The 20,960-nt window shown below is 38.8% G+C and overlaps 2 protein-coding genes across 3 annotated transcripts in view; one reads left to right on the top strand and one right to left on the bottom strand.

Moving 5' to 3' along the window:
- LOC127437528 (protein RIC-3-like) overlaps nucleotides 1–4,763 on the top strand; it is a 30,682-nt gene extending 25,919 nt beyond the window's left edge. The window contains exon 6 of one of the 2 annotated variants that reach the window (XM_051692513.1): nucleotides 2,481–4,763. In XM_051692513.1, coding sequence (XP_051548473.1) covers nucleotides 2,481–2,761 — 281 coding nt within the window. In that variant the 3' untranslated portion in view covers nucleotides 2,762–4,763. Of the gene's footprint in view, nucleotides 1–2,468 lie in introns of both variants that reach the window. The other variant, XM_051692512.1, reaches the window with a different exon arrangement.
- A 140-nt stretch (nucleotides 4,764–4,903) lies between these two features.
- Nucleotides 4,904–19,876, bottom strand: LOC127437529 (proteasome subunit alpha type-1). Its single transcript, XM_051692514.1, has 10 exons — nucleotides 19,760–19,876; nucleotides 19,138–19,182; nucleotides 18,952–19,053; nucleotides 18,649–18,752; nucleotides 18,330–18,418; nucleotides 18,158–18,228; nucleotides 14,610–14,739; nucleotides 14,002–14,081; nucleotides 13,821–13,925; nucleotides 4,904–5,105 (listed from the first exon to the last, which is right to left on the bottom strand). Exons 1-10 carry the CDS (start codon nucleotides 19,760–19,762, stop codon nucleotides 5,046–5,048), a joined length of 789 nt encoding a protein of 262 aa, XP_051548474.1. The 5' UTR covers nucleotides 19,763–19,876; the 3' UTR covers nucleotides 4,904–5,045.
- Nucleotides 19,877–20,960: the final 1,084 nt, after the last annotated feature.

Below are 20,960 nucleotides of genomic sequence, written 5' to 3'. Positions count from 1 at the left end.
TTCAGTTACTCTCGAGATTATGGGAGAGAGATTTAAATTTGGTATTGGAGGAGGGAGTGTGGGCTAAGATTCTAAAAAACATCAAGTCTGCATCTAGAGATTCAAGGATGCGTCTGATGCAATTTAAGATTTTGAATAGATTATATTGGACCCCCTCTAGATTGTATAGACTTGGTCTTAAAGACACACCCACCTGTTGGTGATGCCAATCAGAAGACGGAGACATAACCCATGTTTTTTGGGGATGTGTTAAAATACAGGAATTCTGGTTGAAGATTCAGGGATCTATGTGTGATGTGTTGGACACACAGTTTTCATTTTGCCCCAGACTCTGCATTTTGGTTGATGGGGAGGTCATTCATTTTGGGGATAGTCACTTAAGAGGTTCGGTCCTGGCCGGAGTTATGGGGGCCAGGAGAATATTCCTCAGGGGGTGGAAGACGGCTGGGACACCCTTGTTTCGTGAGTGGTGTGGGGAGATGAGTGAGGTTGCAGCATTTGAGGAGGCGATTTACAGAAGGTTGGGAAAGTGGGATTTGTTTAATAGGAAGTGGGGTGGATATTTGGATTTCTTGGAGGGTTCTCGGGGCGGGGCAGTGGAGAGGAATTTTTGATTTTTAATTTTTAGTTTGATGTGTATGTGCACTCTTGTTTTTTGAAAGTATTTTTTTAGTTTGTTTCAAATTTTTTGTTATAATTGTAAGAGACCACTATAATGTGTGTTTGTGTCGGGGGGTGTTCAGGTGTTCAGGGGGAGGGGTTTTAATTTATATAACTGATTCCATATTTTATGTTGTGTTTATTGGTTTTTGTGTATGGAATCAATAAAAATATTAATAACAAAAAAACAAAGTCAAGGTTTGGAGTGGCCATCACAAAGCCCTGACCTTAGTCCAATAGAAAATTTGTGGGCAGAACTGAAAAAGCATGTGCGAGCAAGGAGGCCTACAAACCTGACTCAGTTACAGTTCTGTCTGGAGGAATGGGCCAAAATTCTAGCGACTTATTGTGAGAAGCATGTGGAAGGCTACCCAAAACGTTTGTCCCAAGTTAAAGGCAATGCTACCAAATACTAACAAAGTGTATGTAAACTACTGACCCACTGGGAATGTGATGAAAGAAATAAAAGCTGAAATAAATAATTATCTCTAATATTATTCTGACATTTCACATTCTTAAAATAAAGTAGTGATCCTAACTGGCCTAAGACAAGGAATATTTTCTACAATTAAATGTCAGGAATTGTGAAAAATTGAGTTTAAATGTATTTGGGTAAGGTGTATGTAAATTTCTGACTTCAACTGTAAATGCATGTGAAGTTTATGTGGCTAGTTCTTTCATCAACGAGCGCACTGACCAGGCAGCTTTCACTTTCGTGTGCTGTCTCCTTGTTTAAATCCGCGTCTCCCGCTGGAAGTGCTTAGATGCTATATACAATATGGAACAGCCTTCCTGTGCTTAATGTGCACTTTGTCTCCCTCCGCCTGGCCGGGGATTATGTAAAAGATGCTCACACCTGAAAATCACTGGAAAAAGCAGCTAGTGTGGCGCCAACTTAAGACAAAATACATTCTCTGAAAAAACATCTAAATGTATTATGCAGTGTTGCTTCTAAAACAAGATAAAGTAAATGTATCTTGTTTTAAGGATTTTTCTTTACAGGAAAATACGATTTTTGCAGTACCTCTTTGCCCCACTATCAAAGATCTTCTATAGAAAAAATATGATCTAACATGGATTTTCTTGACAGAAAAAATTTAATCGTGTATAACAACAGATGCTAAAAGTAGCATTTCAGCTTAGCATAAGGCTAAACGTTCACATGGCAATATATACTATTTTTGCTGTTCCAAACTTGCTTCAAAACCCCAGATTGTGTACAAAGCATTTTCTGATTGTATGTTACTCGATGTCATATTCACCTTTTCACTCATAACCGTGTGAGAGTGCCCTCTGTCTGCTTGTATGAACGTAACGCATCAAACGCTCCTCGATCGCATCATTTATATGGATACATTTTTTCAAAGTAATCTCTTCAGTAATCAAAATACATTTTGAATGTAACTGTATTCTGATTATGAACTAATTAAAGTGTAATCGTTCTGTATTTTAAATGCGTAATCCCGTTACATGTATTCTGTTACTCCTCAACCCAGTTTAACAATAATGTAAAGTTAATTGAAAGTTTGGATCTGAGGGCTAAAAGTAAAATCTATACACAAAACTAATTTTAAAAGTACCAGAAATAAATGATGAAGGCCTGGTTAAAAGTTTCCAAGTTAATTGTAATGTGACCTGCTCATTTCAATTCCATTCAATTTCAGACCTGTACAAATCTGTTCATTTTATTAAAAAAAAAAAAAAAATTATGAATCGCTCATATGAGTGTATATATACAGTTATAAAACTGTTCTCAATGAACGCATATTACATTGATAGTTTTTATGCATGGTTTGTTATTGTGACAGATTTCCTTGCAGACAGTCAGAATGATGATGTGAACGAGATGAGCGCTGATCCTGAGGACATACATGAGTCTCATGATGAGAAACAGTGTGTGGAAGATGCAGGAGACGATACTATTAGAGAACATGATGAAGATGACGAAGAGAAGACAGACGCCAACAGAAACAGACACGTAGAAGGAATTTCTGCGCTTGAGTCGATGAGCCAGTCACAGCGCACAACTCAAACAGAAAGTGACATTACGCCCATCTCATTTTCAGACAACAGCGTCATAAGATGGAGGAGCAAAAAGTAAATCAACTGATAAAATGAGCCTTAAACCACCAAATACTTCTCTGTTTGAAGTGTTTATTAGACAAACAGGAACGAGCAGCTCATGTTGACATACGAGTCTCAAATAAAACATACATCACAGCAGCTGTTTAAATATGTTTGAATTATCACCCTGACACATGGAGATTTTACTATTTACGTTTAAGCAAACTGTTTGTGATAAATATAGGCTATTCTCTATTGTACAATGATCTGAATCTATGTTTGTATGAACAATATGTTTTCCAGAGTGATTTTCCGAAGTTTGAGTCCACTTGTGAAAATGTTTCTATTTAGCATTTTTCTCATTTAATCGTTTAATTTTCATTACAAATGATATTATCAGCATAACAGTTTGAGTGAAAAATTTGTGCAAAACCCGATTATTGTGATATAATCATGATCCTGCATGTGAATTTTCACAGAGCATTTTTTGAAAGTGCTTTAATGATAGAAAACCTGTCCTTTTGTTCTAAATGAGTTAATGTCACAAATGTGCTTATTTGATTATTTTTCAAAATGGTAATCACTAGCACGCAAGCAACAGTGAGAGAGGAGCAGGCTATTTTATGTATAAGTTTTTCGCACCTGCATTCCAATGTACATCTTGATGTAATCCTTCCTCATGATCACGCGCCGTGTTTTCATCAGCTGAATGGGAGACTAAACACTATTAAAGTGTGACGAAACTCGTGCTGAGCGTACAAGCCATTCGCGCATCACAAGCAGATCAACTATTCAGCCCTTTTCGGTGAATTGCACCTGCAAATTCCTAAAACTTTATTTTCAGGTTTAATTTATATTTTGAATAGACTCCGATTTTTGAACCCCATGATGTGGGTTTGTTTTCTCTTTTAATCGTTTAATGTAATTATGAGTGTAACCATGGTTTAAAGAGGGTCTACCTGTATGATGTGTTGGAAATCTCAAGGATTAATAGTGGTGTTTTCCTTATTACATCAGTTGTTCTAAAAGCAAAAGGAACAAATGAAACATGGAATGTTGGCTGTCATCCGCGCAGCCTGATAGAAGCAAAGCAGGCGCGTTTGCTCACGCGATTAACTGAAAGTGAAGCGCTGCTGGCTCGTGATGCGTGAATGGCTTGCAAGCGCTCCACGAATCTGTTGGGTATACTAAAGTCTCGTCACATTTTAACTTTTTGTTTAGCCTCCCATTCAGCTGGTGAAAACACGCTGCGTGATCATGAGGAAGGATTACATCAAGATGTAGATTGGAATGCAGGTACTGAATTTATATAAATAAAATAGTCTACTCCCTCCGCACCTTGCAAACATATAAACGTGCAGCACGTCACGGTTATTCTGGTTGTCACTATTAGCACACAACTTTGAGATAATTCTGTAAAATGCAGAAGGTGCATCTGAATAAAATAAATAAAAAATAAACACTTTACAGGTTTATGTTTGCAAGATTTCTTGGACCTCAAATGTTAGTATCTATGGTATCTTCTATTCGTGCTGTTGTATTGCATTATAATATATGACATTATCTTCACATATATGCATCACATAGAGGAACAAATGAGATTTAATGCAATAAAATGCTGTACACGTGTAGTTTCCATATAGAAAACGCTTACTGTAAGTCAATTTGATTCTTTGTTCCCCCCCAATGATATTTCTGTTGTCTAATCTCTGCTCATAATTATGTCTAAAGTTTAGAAAAGTTAATGTGACATTTTGGCTGTAATGACATTTTTAATTGACGTTATTCATATTCTGTCAATATTAGCATTCATTCAATATTAGCATTCATTAGTTTATAATTGTAATCTTATTTCCTGTTAATAAAAGACAACATAAAACCATTTCTTTTGACCTTCATTCAGTCAAATGCATTTTCATTAATTATGTGGCACTAGAAGTTAATCTTACTTAAAAGCCAATGATAACACACATTCTGCACCAATGTGTGTTATCATAGCACATTCTGCAACATTTCAAAACTTGTTTGAAGGTTTCTTTCTGTGGTGTTCTATATGTACTCATGAAATAAACAAATTTAGACTGAATTTACCCATAAGAAGCCTTGAATGATCATGACAAATATAGATGATTGATTCGGTATCACATGACAGTAAACAGCTCACAGTCAAACACACTCGTAAAGAAACCACAAACATTTTTATTCCTCATAACTCAGACAGAAAAGCAACATGTTTCATTGTCTAGTGAATATGTGATGAGTTTAAATGTTACAGGTCTTTATTTCAGAAGTGGAATAGATGTGTGTACGATGTGTTTGTCTCAGTGCTCCATGGGTTCATCAGGTGCAGCCGGAGCTGCTTCATCTGCTGCCGGAGCCACCTGTGAAACACAATCCACATCAGTGTTAAATATCTGCCTGCAACTTCCGTTCCTTTTCAACAAATGGAAGAAATATCGTTTGCCCACCCCAGAGAGTCAAATTACAATATACAACACATGAGCTCTTCTATTTTACATTTATTGTAGGTTTGAAATTTGGACAACCGTCTTATCAAAGTTTGAGAAATGTCTGAAATGAATGCAGTTTAAACTCATGTAAATCATGTCATTTATTTTCTAGCAATAAAAATGAAATATAATTTCTAAAATCCAAAAATAAAATTATAACATGAATCAAAAGTGGGCAACAAGTTTGTAGATTTAGGATAAATGAAGCCATCCCTCAGTAGGGGCAGGCTAATTTGGTTTGCAGTAAATTATCACAAATATAAATATTACTATTAAAATATGTCCATAATTTAAAATTGAATAATTTTATGAATGATTGTCAGAATTGTGACATTTTGATTTTAAATGTTGGATAGCGTTGAGCAAGTAAAGACCTCTGAGGTGGGACAGAGATAAAAACACCTTTTATCATACATGTCATGATTTCAAAAATAGCTACTTTTCATGCTAAGTTAATTTCATGTTAAATAATGGCTGATTCTCACAAAACTGTTCAAGAAAATGACCTGGACTTATTTTAATTTAAAAGCAAAAGAAACAAATAAGAACTTGAACTTCACATATAAAAATGAAGTGTACTTTAAGGCAGTGAAGAGTTTTTGAATTGTGCCATTAACAGGCTTTTCCCTTGGTCACAGTCATCCACATGATCGAAGCTGGTTTATTACATAACTGCATTTATTAAATTCATATGACAATTAATTGCATTTCATAATTATATACACTTTATTTTTCATCATCCAAGTACTGTGTGTGGAACTTTTTGAATTCGACACAGGATTTTTATTTTAAAGCACTATGTGGAATCAAACTAAATTTAATTGACACCTTATTTCTATAAGACTAGTAGTAATATTCTGACTGTACCCATGAGTAGACACTTTGAGACTGTGCTAGTGAAAATGTTTCCTACTCCATAACAGACAGAGTTTCCTTTCATCAGGCTCCTAATAAAGGGGTCTTGACATGAGTAATTTTAATTTCCTGTACGTTTTGAAAATATATAAAGTCACTGTACAACAAAAACATGCTGTAAATTTCAGAACTCAAAACATCCTCCTCACTGCAAAAGAGCATTTGTTGGAACCAAGCTACCAAAACTCATTCTCTACTTCCTCCACATTGTGATGTCACACTGCAGTAGACATTTGCATCTGACCGCCTCCACAACAATACATCAACACCTACTTTAACTTTTCACTTTCGTAGCCCCACCTTTACTGTCAAGTCTTAAAGGTGAAGCAGCACCAAAACCAAGTGTTTCTGAGTGCGGGTCAGAATAAGGGTGGAAAATAATCCTGTTTTACAAATATTTGACTGATTTTTGGGGCAAAAAACAAACAAAAAAACTTAAATATTATAAGTGAACCTCAAGGAACATATTAAAATAATAGAAAAGGGCATGTTATGACCATTTAAAGTGATTGTAAATTTTGGGGTGAACCATCTCATCATTTACTTAAGAGAATATTTCAGCTCTCTAGGTCCTTACAATGCAAGTGAATGGTGATCAGACCTTTGTAGCTCCAAATAAACAATAGCAAAGGCAGCATAAACGTAATCCATATGACTCCTGTGGTTAAATCTATATCTTCAGAAGTGATATTATAGGTGTGGGAGGGAAACAGAACAAAATGTAAATAATTTTTTTTACTCAATCTCCACGATTTCCATCCCCTTAAAATAATTAGCCTGCCAACCATAATGCTGTTCAGAAACCAATTTTTTGCGTTTATCCCCAAAATGTATGACCACCCCATCGCCCAAAATACAGAGTCAGGGGCAGAGTGAAATTCGAGTGCCTAAAACGTCACACAAAAATCTCTAAACCTTCAACCAAAATTCCTGGATCTTAACACACCCCCAAAAAAGCATGGGTTGGCAGGTGTGTGTTTTTTAAACCAAGCCTATACAATCTAGTGGGGGTCCAATAGAATCTATAAAATCTTAAATTGCATAAGGCGCACCCTTGCATCTCTAGATGCAGACTTGACATTTTTTAGAATCCTAGCCCACACTCCCTCCTCCAATTGATTTCAACGCTCCACTCATATCAGAATCAGAATGAGCTTTATTGCCAAGTATGCTTACACATACAAGGAATTTGTCTTGGTGACAGGAGCTTCCAGTGTACAACCATACAAAAACAATACAAAAACAGCAGCAAGACATAGATAATAAAAAATAAAAAATAATTATACACATACATACATACACACACACACGGGTAGTGCAAATCTAATACAACCTGTTATGTACAGTGTAAATACAAATCCGTTATGTACTGTGCAAATGTTTTTTTTTTTTTTTTTTTTCCAGAGGAATGAAATGGCAGAAGAGGTTGGATGCATTGGATAAATAAGACTAAACTGTGTATTGCACATAGTTATTGCTCAATGGGGCAATTTATCTGTTCATGAGATGGATAGCCTGAGGGGAAAAAACTGTTCCTGTGCCTGACGGTTCTGGTGCTAAGAGCTCTGAAGCGTCGGCCAGAAGGCAACAGTTCAAAAAGGTAGTGGGCAGGGTGAGTGGGGTCCAGAGTGATTTTTCCAGCCTTTTTCCTCACTCTGGAAGTGTATAGTTCTTGAAGGGGGGCAGGGGGCAACCAATAATCCTCTCAGCAGTCCGAACTGTCCTTTGTAGTCTTCTGATGTCTGATTTGTCTGATTTCATAGCTGAACCAAACCAGACAGTTATTGAAGTGCAGAGGACAGACTCAATGACTGCTGAGAAGAACTGTATCAGCAGCGCCTGTGGCAGGTTGAACTTCCTCAGCTGGCAAAGGAAGTACAACCTCTGCTGGGCCTTTTTCACAGTGGAGTCAATGTGTGTCTCCCACTTCAGGTCCTGTGAGATGGCAGTGCCCAGAAACCTGAATGACTCCACTGCTGCCACAGTGCTGTTTAGAATGGTGAGGGGGGACAGTGTTGGGGTGCTCCTCCTAAAGTCCACAATCATCAACACCGTTTTGAGCGTGTTCAGCTCAAGGTTGTTTTGACTGCACCAGACAGCCAGCTGTTTAACCTCCCTTCTGTATGCAGACTCATCGTCATCTCGGATGAGGCTGATGACAGTGGTGTCATCTGCAAACTTCAGGAGCTTGACAGAGGGGTCCTTGGTGATGCAGTCATTGGTGTAGAGGGAGAAAAGTAGTGGGGAGAGCACACATCCCTGGGGGGAGCACCAGTGCTGATTGTACAGGTGCTGTAAATGAGTTTCCCCTGTCTCACAAGCTGCTGCCTGTCCGTCAGAAAGCTGGTAATCCACTGACAGATAGACAAGGGAACAGAGAGTTGGTGTAATATATTCTGGAGTATAGCTGGGATGATGGTGTTGAAAGCCGAACTGAAGTCCACAAAAAGGATTCTTGCATATGTCCCTGGTCTGTCCAGATGTTGCAGGATATGATGCAATCCCATGTTGACTGCATCATCCACAGACCTGTTTGCTCGATAAGCAAATTGAAGGGGATCTAAAAAGGGTCCAGTGATGTTCTTCAGGTGGGCCAACACCAGTCTCTCAAATGTTTTCATGACCACAGACATCAGGGCAACAGGTCTGTAGTCATTAAGTCCTGTGATTTTTGGTTTCTTTGGGATGGGGATGATAGTGGAACATTTGAAGCAGCATGGGAATTCACACTGCTCCAGTGATCTGTTGAAGATCTGTGTGAAGATGGGGGCAGCTGGTTAGCACAGGATCAAAGACATGCAGGTGAAACGCCATCTGGGCCCTGTGCTTTCCTTTGTAGTCGAAAGACGCGGCTCACATCATCTTCACAGATCTTAAGTGCAGGTTGAGTAGCAGGAGGGGGGAGGAGGGGGGGTTGCAGGAGGTGTTGGTGTTTGTGTGAAGTGAAGGTCAGAGTGGGTGTGGGGTGTGAGATTGGGCCTTTCAAATCTACAGTAGAACACATTCAGGTCGTCAGCCAGTTGTTGGTCCACCACAGGGTTGGGGGCAGGAGTCCTGTAATTCGTAAGTTGTTTCATGCCACTCCACACTGATGCAGGGTCGTTAGCTGAAAACTTGTTTTTCAGCTTCTCAGAGTATCTTCTTTTAGCCACTCAGATTCCCTTATTCAGTGTGTTCACATCATCTTCTACAGATGACTTTATCTCTAACTCTGTAAGCATCCTCTTTGGCCTGACGAAGCTGCCCGAGTTCCGTTGTTAACCATGATTTGTCGTTGTTAAATGAGTCCTAGTAGGAATACACATATCCTCACAAAAACTGATATATGATGTAAACACTTCAATCAGTGCAGTCAAAGCAGGCTTGTAGTTCCAGCTCTGCTTCGTTGATCCATCGCTTTACAGTCCTTAATACAGGTTTCGCGGATTTTAATTTCTGTCTGTAGGTTGGAAGAAGATGAACCAGACAGTGATCAGAGAGTCCCAAAGCTGCTCTAGGGACAGAGCGATATACATCCTTTATTGTTGTGTAACAATGATCCAGTATGTTCCTGTCTCTGGTGGTGCATGTAATGTGCTGTTTGTATTTGGGCAGTTCACGTGTGAGGTTTGCTTTGTTAAAATCCCGAAGAATAATAATAACTGAGTCTGGGTATTGTTGTTCCGTGTCTGTGATTTGATCAGCCAGCTGTTGCAGCGCTGTGTTCAAACACGCATTTGGTGCGAGATACACACACCAGAATAAATGAGGAAAACTCCCACGGCGAGTAGAAAGGCTTACAGTTAATAAAGTGCGCTTCCAAATTAGTACAGCACATTCTCTTTAACGTTGTTACATCTGTTCACAAACTTTCATTGATGTAAAAGCATGTTCCACCACCTCTCGTTTTCCCCATTAGCTCCGTGATGCGATCCGCTCTGAACAGCTGAAAGCCCAGCAGATGTAACGCGCTGTCCGGAATGGCTTCACTCAGCCAGGTTTCTGTGAAGCACAAGGCAGCAGAGTTTGAAAAGTCCTTGTTTGTGCGGGTGAGGAGATGTAGTTCGTCCGTTTTGTTATGGAGAGAGCGGATATTTGCTAGATGAATGCTCGGCAGCGTTGTTCGAAAGCTGCGCCGACGGAGCCTGACCAGCGCGCCTGCTCGTCTCCCTCGCCTGCATCTCCTAGCGCGCTTGAACAACACAGCCGCGCCTCTGACTAGAATGTCAAACAAAACATCCGAATATTCAAAATCCGGGAAAATATTGACTGGTGTATGCTGTCGAATGTTCAGCAGAAAAAAAGATTACTGAACACAGGACAAACAAACAAAAATAACAAAACAATAGAAGCACTCCACACCAAGGCGGCCATCCGCGGCGCCATCATATTAACACCCCTCACAATCCACTCTGACCAGCAGAAAGGGGACTTAATTTAGGGTTCAGCCATATGCTTGAGACAACATTTATTTAAATGTCCGAAATAAACAACACTTTTGTCCATACCAAGTGCAAACGTGAGATAATGGGGTGTAACTTAACTTCTCCGATTAGTTTGATAGAAAGGCTTTGCAATGGCAAAATAGGGGCAAGAACTTCCCGTTCAATACAAAACCAGGGAGGGGCTCTCTCAGGTGGAAGCGACCAGTGAGCCAAATGTCTGAGAATGCATAAAACAAAATCTTGTGTAGGCCTAGCCCACCTTTGTCAATCGGTCTATGTAACTTATTAGACAGTCTGCTACAACCTTCGCCAGCATCAGCGACGTGCTCGACAGTTGACGCTGAATCTCTCCCACCGCACCGTCCAAACTGAGTCCCTGGTCTGCGGCCCCGTCTGGGGTATCAGCTTGAGCATGTAAGTGTCTTTTAATGTCTCCAGAGCCCGAGGATTTTGAATTCTTTGACATACTGTCTTCATAGAATAGTTATGGATCAGGGTGTATCGAATATGACATAAAAAGTATTAAAAACTAGCAAAGTGCACAGAGCTCACCATTCACATGTCCAACCCTCGCATGCGCCACGCGACTCCTTACGGGTAATCTTCTTGAATTTTTCTATTTCTATTTTTTCAACATTCAGTGGAAGAACAGTTTTCAGAGCTTTAATTCGGCCCAAGCCGATCTGAGAAAGCAATGGCTGGTATATACTCCAATCCAAGCGCGTTTCACTGTTTCTCCGCACACGGAGGTCTGAAGCAGACATTTAACCACAAAACAGCTCGAAACGCAAAAAATAAATAACTAAATAAAAAACCTATCCATAAAGCCCTTTATGTGCTTGCTCTTTTATTTTTAGTGCAATGACACAAGGTTAACGGATGACTCCTCATTTCTGTGGTTAGATCAACGTTGCAAGTCTTTCTAAAAATAAATAAATTATAACGTTTATGAAAAATAGTAGCCGGGACACATTTAGAAACTTTATTACAAAACCATTGTAATAATAATAATAAAAAAAAAAAGTCTAATAGATTCCACCTCATAAATTAGCCTATTTAAAGGTGCAATATGTAACAATTTTCATGTAATATTCACCTTTTTTTTTTTTGCCAATGTGTGAACGGCTTGTAATGCAACGTAAAAAAAATAAGCTCTTCCCGGACTTCCTAGGTTGCCTATTAAAGCCTGTAGACTGATTTTCATGCGAAGGGAGCGGGTCGGTTTTGCCAGGAAAATCCAAAGGATGTGACGTTTATGCGCACTCCTGAGAGCCTTGCCTTCTCTTCCGCTATTCAACAGCGAAAACAAACTGCAAACGTCCGGCTCCCAGCACAACACCGACTCAAAACAAAAAAAAAAACATTTATCTGCCGCCAAGCGGGAACGTGATCGTGGTCGAGCGAAAACTAGAGTGAACATCGACAGGGCATTTGATTCCTGGAGGGAACATCGTTCGGTTTTGGGGATCAAAACAGACCCTGAATTGGCGTTCTTCTTATTGGACAGGTAAACTTACATAACAGCATAGCATGTGAAGTATAGTGCCATGAGGATTGATCTGTGTAATTTTAGCTAACTTGATCTTGCCTGCTAACGCTGACGAATTACCTAACTACCTTGCTTCGTAACTTTAAAATAATTTCAACGATCTTCTCTATATAGTAAAAGTCAGGTATACAGGAAAAAGTTAAGCAAATATGCTGGTTTCTTGATCGTAATACAACATATGACATACAAAACATACAATAGTGCAACATAACAGTGCAGTGCAACAGTAAACTGTCTGGTATAGTTCGGTAGTATGTAGCTGTATGTGTGTATCAGTATGCTATGTTAGCTGATAAGTAGTTTTAGTTTAGTCTCAAAGTTTGTAGTAAAAGAATCATTACTGTGTAATTTTAATTATGCTACCTCATCTGTCAGCATGATGCCGGTGGATCACGTTCAGTCTCTTTGTACGTTACATCATTGTTTTGGCCGATGCTCTCTCGCTCCCCAATGGAGTGTGTGCACGAGCACGAGCAACAGGTAGCTGGCTGCAGTTCACGTAATGGCCACAGGTGTCATAATAACAAAGGTTTCTGAATCTTACATACTGCACCTTTAATATGAAACTATAACGTTTTAGTCAAAATACCACAGTTGCTTTTCCTATGGTAAATTTTAGGGATATTTATTTTGAAAAACCTTTATTTTGGCACATGCCAAAATAATCCAGCAGAGCGGTTCCCTTGCATGAATGGCTCTATGATGCTCGTGCCACACTCGTGCAAAACCAATCTGCGGCACAAATGCATGTTTCAAATGAGAAGCATATTTAGCACGTATAAAACGGCAAACAAGATGTAAAATTGTAATTATATTCATTTCCAATGCAGGAAAAACCCTGGCCATTATTTTCATGTCAGCTATGCACATTTTGCCCCCAATTCTCATTACAGTAAAAAGAAAAAATATGTAATTGAAATGGTTAAGTATTTATATACCAGAGGAGTAGTCCCTTGGTACTGCCTTTCATATTTGCCAATTTTAATTTTAAAAATCGTTGTACAACAGCATCTTTTTTTACAATGATACAATAAAAGTTACTATTCATCATTTACAGTATAACAATGGGAACTGTAAAATTCTCAGACGAGTGATGGTAATGAGAATAGGGGGATAAAATGTGCTCAAGTGTCCAGACAATAATGTCACAATGCAAAAAAAAAAAAAAAAAAAAAAAAAATGTAGGTTTCATTTTCCTTTTGCAAGATATGATTTCAGTTTTTATTTTATTTTTTTTAATTGGGGTTAATTACAACAAGGACTCTCCAAAAAGGGGCAGGAGCTCCAAATCACCAGCAAAGATATAGGGAGCCCCTTACCGGACCCTTTCCCTAACTGTCTGTGGAGGTGTCGTCCCCTTCTGGAGTTGGCACAACCCCCTTTTAGAGTAACCCCACCCCCTTCTGGGGAAACTACACCCTATTTTAGAGATTCTGCCCCCATCTCTGGCCTGCAGCTATTCCTACTTGCAATTTCTTAACAGGCTTCGTGAGAAACACCCTAACAGTTAAGTGTAATATATATAGTTCTCATTGCAAATAACACTGGGATTCATGTCATGAGGACACCAGAGTATACCGTATTCATGGAAAATATCAGGACTTTTTTTAAATATTGTGATGATTAAATCAATGTAAAAGTGTGTTAAACAAGAGTTCAATTCATAATGTACACAGGAGGTCATCTAGAGCGTCTCACCCTTCTTTGTGGTCTCTCCTCCAGACCCTCGAGGAACGATGCCACATCATCATCATCATAGATGGTGAACTCCATCTCCTTCCCCACTATGCCAATGGACACATTCTACAGGAAGAGACGTGTTGTTGGTGCCACTGTCAACAGTGTAAACAGTCATAATGAAGGGGAAGAAATATCAAACCTTTGTGGTAAGATCTTGTTCAGTAGGTAGAGTTTCCCTCAGAGCACGCAGACCGTGCTGCACCAGATCATTCAGATTACCTGTCAACAACACAACATGAACAACACTTCTGCTACAAATGATGAATCTTCATGCAGAAAGCATTCACAACAGCTCCAAACAGGATCTCTTCGCTTGTGTGTCTAAATGTGTGAATGTCACGGTGATAAGATAACAAAATATAAAACGAATGCTGCTAGAGCATTTCTCAGAACTGACTTAATTTCTCTGAGTGGTTTTTGCTCAATGACTTTGAATCAAATGGTGTTGTGGTGATTTTTAGTGGATGTATGCTGTTCACACAGGTGTCCTAACATCAACACACTGACAAACACAAAGTGTCTTCATTTTACATAGTACATCTATCATTTAAGCATTTCAAGTTTTTTACGTTCTGCTTGAAGAGTGTGCATGCGTTATCTTTCTTTAAAAATAAATGTCACTGTTTTTGACATTACATAATGCTATGACATTCAGACATTTTAACATGTGAATACTTTTTAGGGTCACTGTATATGATAAGGCATTTGAAAGTGTATCGATGATCCCTGTAAATGAAGTAAACATACAGTCCAAGAATGAGTCCATGTGTCTCTCCAGATACGTGCGGGCGGACTGCGAGCGAGCGCCGATGGACATGGCTTTACATTCAAAGTAATTGGCAGAGGGGCAAGTCTGGAAGATGTGTGGACCCATGTCCTGAAAAACACACGCATTTCAAACAATTCATCATACAGCATTGCTTATGATGAACATGTAACACTGGCACATAGGGTGTCCATTTTAGGACCTCCACAGCATCAATTCTCAGCCATCAGACAGACCTGCAAGATGCACGCGTCAACCAGTCTTCCCTCGATATGCGAGCTCCGGTGACAGGATAGCGCAGAGTGGATCACATGCGCGATTAAACTGGGCTTCCCTCGATACCATGGCACATAACAAACCTCATGCGACCCATTTGAATTCTACTTGAGAATTTTATATTTTAAAGCACTATGGAGCAATTCAAACTTTTCACGTCTAGATTTCAACACACACTTACTAACATTTATCACAGTAAACTGTATTTTTTCATTACAACTGTAGTAGCTGTATTAAAGATAAGTTTTTAAATGTGTTTATCCTTTTACTTTTTCATAACAAATAAACAGTTTATTTTTTAAGACTACATAAACAACTGAGGAGCAATTCACGGTAGTAAGTAGGCTACAATGTAGAATATAAATTATGAAGAAAGTCATGTGTAATACTGTAATATATTTACTATTCTAATGATGTTTGATACAAGGAAACAAACTGGTCTGGATTCCTAAATTATTAAGTGTCTGATAAAAAAAAAAAAACTATCGTTATGAAGTAGAAAACAAACATTTACTATAGAAACACGATCGCAAATCAGTAAAGTGGTTTACTCATTTATATAATAACTTACAGAAATAAGGTGTTAAGTTAGTTTCATTTCTCACAGCACCTTGAAGTACAAAAAGCTCTGAGTTCAGAAGTTTCTAGATGCTCAGTTAGAAAAATACACGTGTCTAAGTTCTTGTACAATAAGGCATCACACCAAATGGCCGAATTAGATGAAACTGAATCAGACTAAACAGAATCAGACAAACTGGCCTAGACTAGAGAGGCTCAGATGAAATTGAATCGAACTAAATGGAAGAGTAAATGGCCTTGAACATCCTCAGACCAAACAACAGACAAAGAGCTCACACCATGTCCTAACCTGCTGTGACAGCGACACGTGACGAGCGACAGGGCATGCTATCTTTGAATTGATTTCTATTTCTGCGATGTCGTGTCATGAAACCCCATCCACAAATTAACTCTCATGGGTGTAAAATCTCTCATGACAGTAAATTAAAGCTGGTGTCTCACTAGCAGTCCACAATAACTTGTTTTTGGCCGGGGGGTGTCACACTCAACGACTGTTTTGCTAAGGTCTTGTTCAGCCGGAGCTCTCTCTCACACACACAGACCAGGGATCATACTCTAATTCAAGGCCCAATTTCCAGGACATTTTGTGCGCCCAACAAGTGAAAATTTTAAGCAAAAAAAAAACAAAAAACAAAACACGTGTCCATTTAAATGGAGTTTTTATTTAGGTATTTCATGTGTTTTTGATGGTAGTTTCTCACCTCCAGATAAGCTGTTCCCTACATGGCCCATTGTTATTATTAATCCCTGTAAAGTTGTGATTTAATTAAATACATAGTCTGTATGTGCTACTGTCATCTCACACACACAAGTGCGCGTGATGATCATGATGAGGTGTTTTCAGTGTGTGAGCGGCTGGCTTCACACATTCATTTTGAAGCATGCATCACTTGCAGATTATTTAATTAAATCACATACTTTTGCAGTTTAGTTATCACACTAGGACGTATCGCAACGTTAATTGTGCATTCAAACATTCATTTTCGTCCAAATATGTCATATTCCATGACTTTGTGTTTTACAACTAATGCCATTTTTATGACTAGATTCCGTGATTCTGTCTGTGTTTTCCACATACATGTGGTAACCGCAGTATAAGCTAAATCCAACTGTTGAATTATTGAAAATTAATTCACATCCCGAGGTATTTAGGCCAAATCACCACGCTACCAACCCAGTAAAATATAATTATATATATATATATATATATATTTTTTTTTAAACAGTAGTCCGAACATCATCGTTGTCTAAAGTTTATAACTCAAATGCTTTTTTGGTTAGCAGCAATGATGGAATTAAAAAAAAAATAATAATAATTATATAATATATTTTGTACTATATCAATACTTAAACTATTTTCTCAGAGTGAAGCAGAGATGACAGCAGATGAGCAGAGAATGTATGTGACAGATTCGTTCACTAAAATATTTCTGTATTTTTCTAATTTACCATGACTGGAAAACTGCATTGAAAATTCCCAGGTTTTCCACGTGAACATAAATAATGGTAACAGACTGAATACTGGAATATTATCACGTTGCGTTAGGTTAAGCCACGGTGTCAGATGGGATCCTGAGAACTGAAGCATTTTAGCGTGATGAAACGATAGTCTTCTGTCTGATGGCTGAGAACTAGGGATGCTCCGTTCAGGATTTTTACAACTGATACCGATCTTCTTGTCACCTGATCGATGTCGATACCGATCATTTCACCTTTTATCAGGCTCTCTGTCATGACTGTCTATATGCAAGCTTTCTGCACACTGTCACTATTAACTGAATTTTCCTCTTCCCAGTGATATCATTTTGCCTAGTTTTAGCTGACAAACATAAAGTTTAAAAAGGCTACTTAAAATTTATAAAAAATAAAAAATAAATACAACTTTAAAACAAGTATATTCTCTCAATTAAGATAGATAGCCCTACAAATGAAGCTTAGTGTCAAACTGATAACCCATAGGTGCAATAAACTTAATGTGACATTTTTGGTTATTGACTCGATGTCATTATTTCATATACTTGTTATTCCTTATTATATTTTTTGCATTATTTTAATACATTATATTATAGTATTTTAATATTGCATAAATAATTATAAATTCCTTCCCTGCATTTTCATTTAGTTGGAAGATTGTATTAATAGTTCACTTTCACTTGTTTCACACACTTGCTCATGAGGGCAAGAGATGAAAGGAAAGCGGAGAAAGAGCGCATGTTTCTGGACTCGGATTGTTAATGCAGTTTAATTGGTAGCTATTTAATAAAGATGTTTGAATTACACCACATCTTGTAACTCGTGTTACTCTTGTAAACCGTTTCACGGCTTGTGCTGTTTTCCTTAGCCTTGTCACGTGTGAAACGCCACATTAACAGCACACAAACTTTTCATATTCGCCATACCTCTCCCACTAGATCGTTATTAACTGCTGGATCAAGTTTGCTGTCTTACAACACACTTCGTTATGCCACATCAGTGCTGCTGAAGTCTTAAAGGAGCCGCGCGTCTTTTGCGAAATGAACGATCGGTTTATGCGATCAGCCAAATTACAGATTACCGATCGAGTCATAGGACGTGAATATCAGCCGATACTGATTGGTAACCAATCGATCAGAGCATCACTACTGATGCAGATGAATGGGGAGGTCTATTAACACACACTGTACCCTGTACCTACATCATATCCTGCAATCAGCAGCCCCACTCCATATGGCCGCCTGCCGTACCGCTGGGTGGGAATCTGAGTTTCTACGACATCATTCAAGAAAAACAACACAAATGTAGAAATGACATTACAAGTATTGATATATAGATGTGACTCTCATGGTGCTTCTCAGGTAAAAGGATACTACTTCCAATGAGCGAGACCAGTCTAGAAACAGGAAGTGGTCTGTCAAACACAAATCTCGAGTCCAGACACTCCTGACGCATGAAGTTACTGTCAAGGGAAAGAGAGAGACACATCAGACAAGAACATCAACAAACCAGTAAAAACAGAATGTTTTTTTGTAACGTCAACTTTTCAGCTGTCATGAGGGATGTTGAGCGATTTCCTACGCATTCATCGTGGACATTTCTCATGTCACGAGCATGATGGTCGTGTTATAAAGACCACAGCATTTTGAGATGTTGAAATATTGACTGCTGATGTTCTTGGGACTGACTTACCAGAGGAGTCTGGCATCTGCCGTCAGTCCAGCAATGGAAATGCCCACATGATTGTCCACATGAAGGATCTTCTTCTGGTGGGCGGCCAGTTCTGACTGAGCTCTCTACAACACAACACATGAAACGACGGCACTCATCACATAACTCAATCTCATATCCCTCATCATGGATTCCTAATGTAGCGAACACATGCAATGTGATACAGTGTGCTTAACATGTGTAGTGGAATATAATAATATAAAGTAGTGAGCCTGTGTAGTGTGGTAAAGTGTAGTGGACACACGCATTTTAACAGTAATGTACCTTGAGGGCCACGACCACCGCATGACTGCGTGATTTGAGTCCTACAGTGGCTGATCCTTGTTTCACAGCCTCCATCGCATACTCAATCTGGTGAATACGACCCTGAGTACACAATCATACAAACAGATGAACAAACACACCTAACACAACACGTATCTGACGGTCAGAGGTTTCAAGAGTGTTTACCTGAGGACTCCACACAGTCACATCATTGTCATATTGATTCCGAAACTGTGAAAACATAGACATGTAACCAGAGTAAAATCATTCTATTCACGAAAGTCATGAATTTACAATCACAATTAAGTTTAATTAATTATTTAGTAGAATTAAATGTTCTCAGATTCACAGTCATCTCTGCTGCTGAACTTAAACTACACGAAACATGTCATCACCGTTTGTTTTCGGCATTTAACGGAATACAATAATGTTGTGAATGTGGTGTGATTTCGTTTCAGATAAATGTGTCCATGAGGTGAGGAAACAAACGAAAACGACAGCGAAAGCTGCGGCCTCTCAACTCTTTCAGTGAGACACGGATAAACTTTATTTCTCAACGGAATAACTGCCCGTGTTTTATTTCACCACCTGATGCGTCTATGTGTGCAAACAGCAGTAATGAATAACATATTGTGAGTTTATTGTAGGGAGTTTGTCTCTCTTTCGCTTACTCATTCTTATCATCCACTCACTCCAACAAAATAAATAAACGCATCATACTCTCAAAGTGTAAACACTATTTGTACAAAACAAAGTCTACATTAGCAGAATCTCAGTCAGTTATCCAATAAATAAGTTAATTTCTCACCATTTTTGCGGTAAATCAGTCAAACTATCCGCTGAGCGCGTGATAAATCAACTCGATTTGTCTTCCTGAGTTCAGATACAGAAAGACTGAAATAATCGAGCACAGAGTCCGTGTTCGTTTTCAACGAGCTCTTATTCACGTCAACAGCGCCATCTGCCGTAACAAAAGCATAAAACTTGGACAAATTAATAAATTGACAGAAATCGATCAGGAAGCGGCGTGGCCGTGTCAGTGTGGTGAGCGAAATCTGAGTGGCCACAGGTGGTGGAGAGTTTAGAAAGCGGAGTTAGATTTGAGGGATTAGCAACAACTGTACCGTGAATGCAACTATCATGGGTGATACTACGGACGGAGATAGCAAAAGTATGTCATGGCAGGATGTAACTAGAAAAAGGAAAGATAGAAACGATAGTTCTGGAAGTTCAACCTCCGGTTTGGAGGTGGGCGACATGGCCCAAAAAGTGAAGGCTACAAAGACAAGTATGAGGAAGGAGGATGAACAAACTGAATGGAAAGTGATGATAACGTTTAAAAAAAGAAGGGGGCATTTTCACCCACTTAAACTGATGAAAGCAATTGAGAAAGAAATGGGCAAAATCAAGTTAGCTAAATATTTAAATAACAGGAGGCTTTTGATTTTTGCTAAAGATCAACTGCAAAGAGATAAGTTTCTCAGAGTGAAAACACTGAATGGAGAAAGGATCAGTGCTCATATCCCAGGGAATGCAGCAAAGCTTAGAGGTGTTATGATGTACCTTTGGCAATGAAGATGGATGAGATAATCCAGGAAGCGAAAATCGGAAAGGTAGTAAAAGCTACAAAACTACAAACGCAAAAAATGGTGTGAAAACTGATAGCTTGACAGTAGTCCTTGAGTTTGAGAATGTTATGCCCAAAAGAGTAAGAATGGGATATTTGAGTTATGATGTCAGAGAATTTATCCCAGCACAGTGCTGATTTTTGGAGGATGTCCTGTTCAAAGGCAAACTAGAGAGGTGCAGAAATATAAAATAACAAACCAGGTATCTTATGCCGATGCAGTTAAAAAAGTGAAGGAAATTGAGCTAGCCAAATCCAGTGCTACACATATGGTAAATAGTGCAAGAGAGTCTGAGAATAGACAACAAATAGAGGTTCTGCCTCTCACACCAAACCAGAGGCAAACAGAAACAAATCCAAATATACTTTAATGAGATGCTGA

The sequence above is a fragment of the Myxocyprinus asiaticus genome, chromosome 48 (assembly GCF_019703515.2).
Source record: "Myxocyprinus asiaticus isolate MX2 ecotype Aquarium Trade chromosome 48, UBuf_Myxa_2, whole genome shotgun sequence".
NCBI lineage: Eukaryota > Metazoa > Chordata > Actinopteri > Cypriniformes > Catostomidae > Myxocyprinus > Myxocyprinus asiaticus.
This window is presented reverse-complemented; position numbering and strand designations above follow the sequence as displayed.

Bases quoted from the DNA above. Each gene is read 5' to 3' on its own strand.
- LOC127437529 (XM_051692514.1), bottom strand. The intron at 19,054-19,137 runs GTAAACACTCTT...TTGTGTACTCAG, and splicing joins TGACTGTGTGGAGTCCTCAG to GGTCGTATTCACCAGATTGA. The intron at 18,419-18,648 runs GTAAGTCAGTCC...TTCCCTTGACAG, and splicing joins GCAGATGCCAGACTCCTCTG to TAACTTCATGCGTCAGGAGT.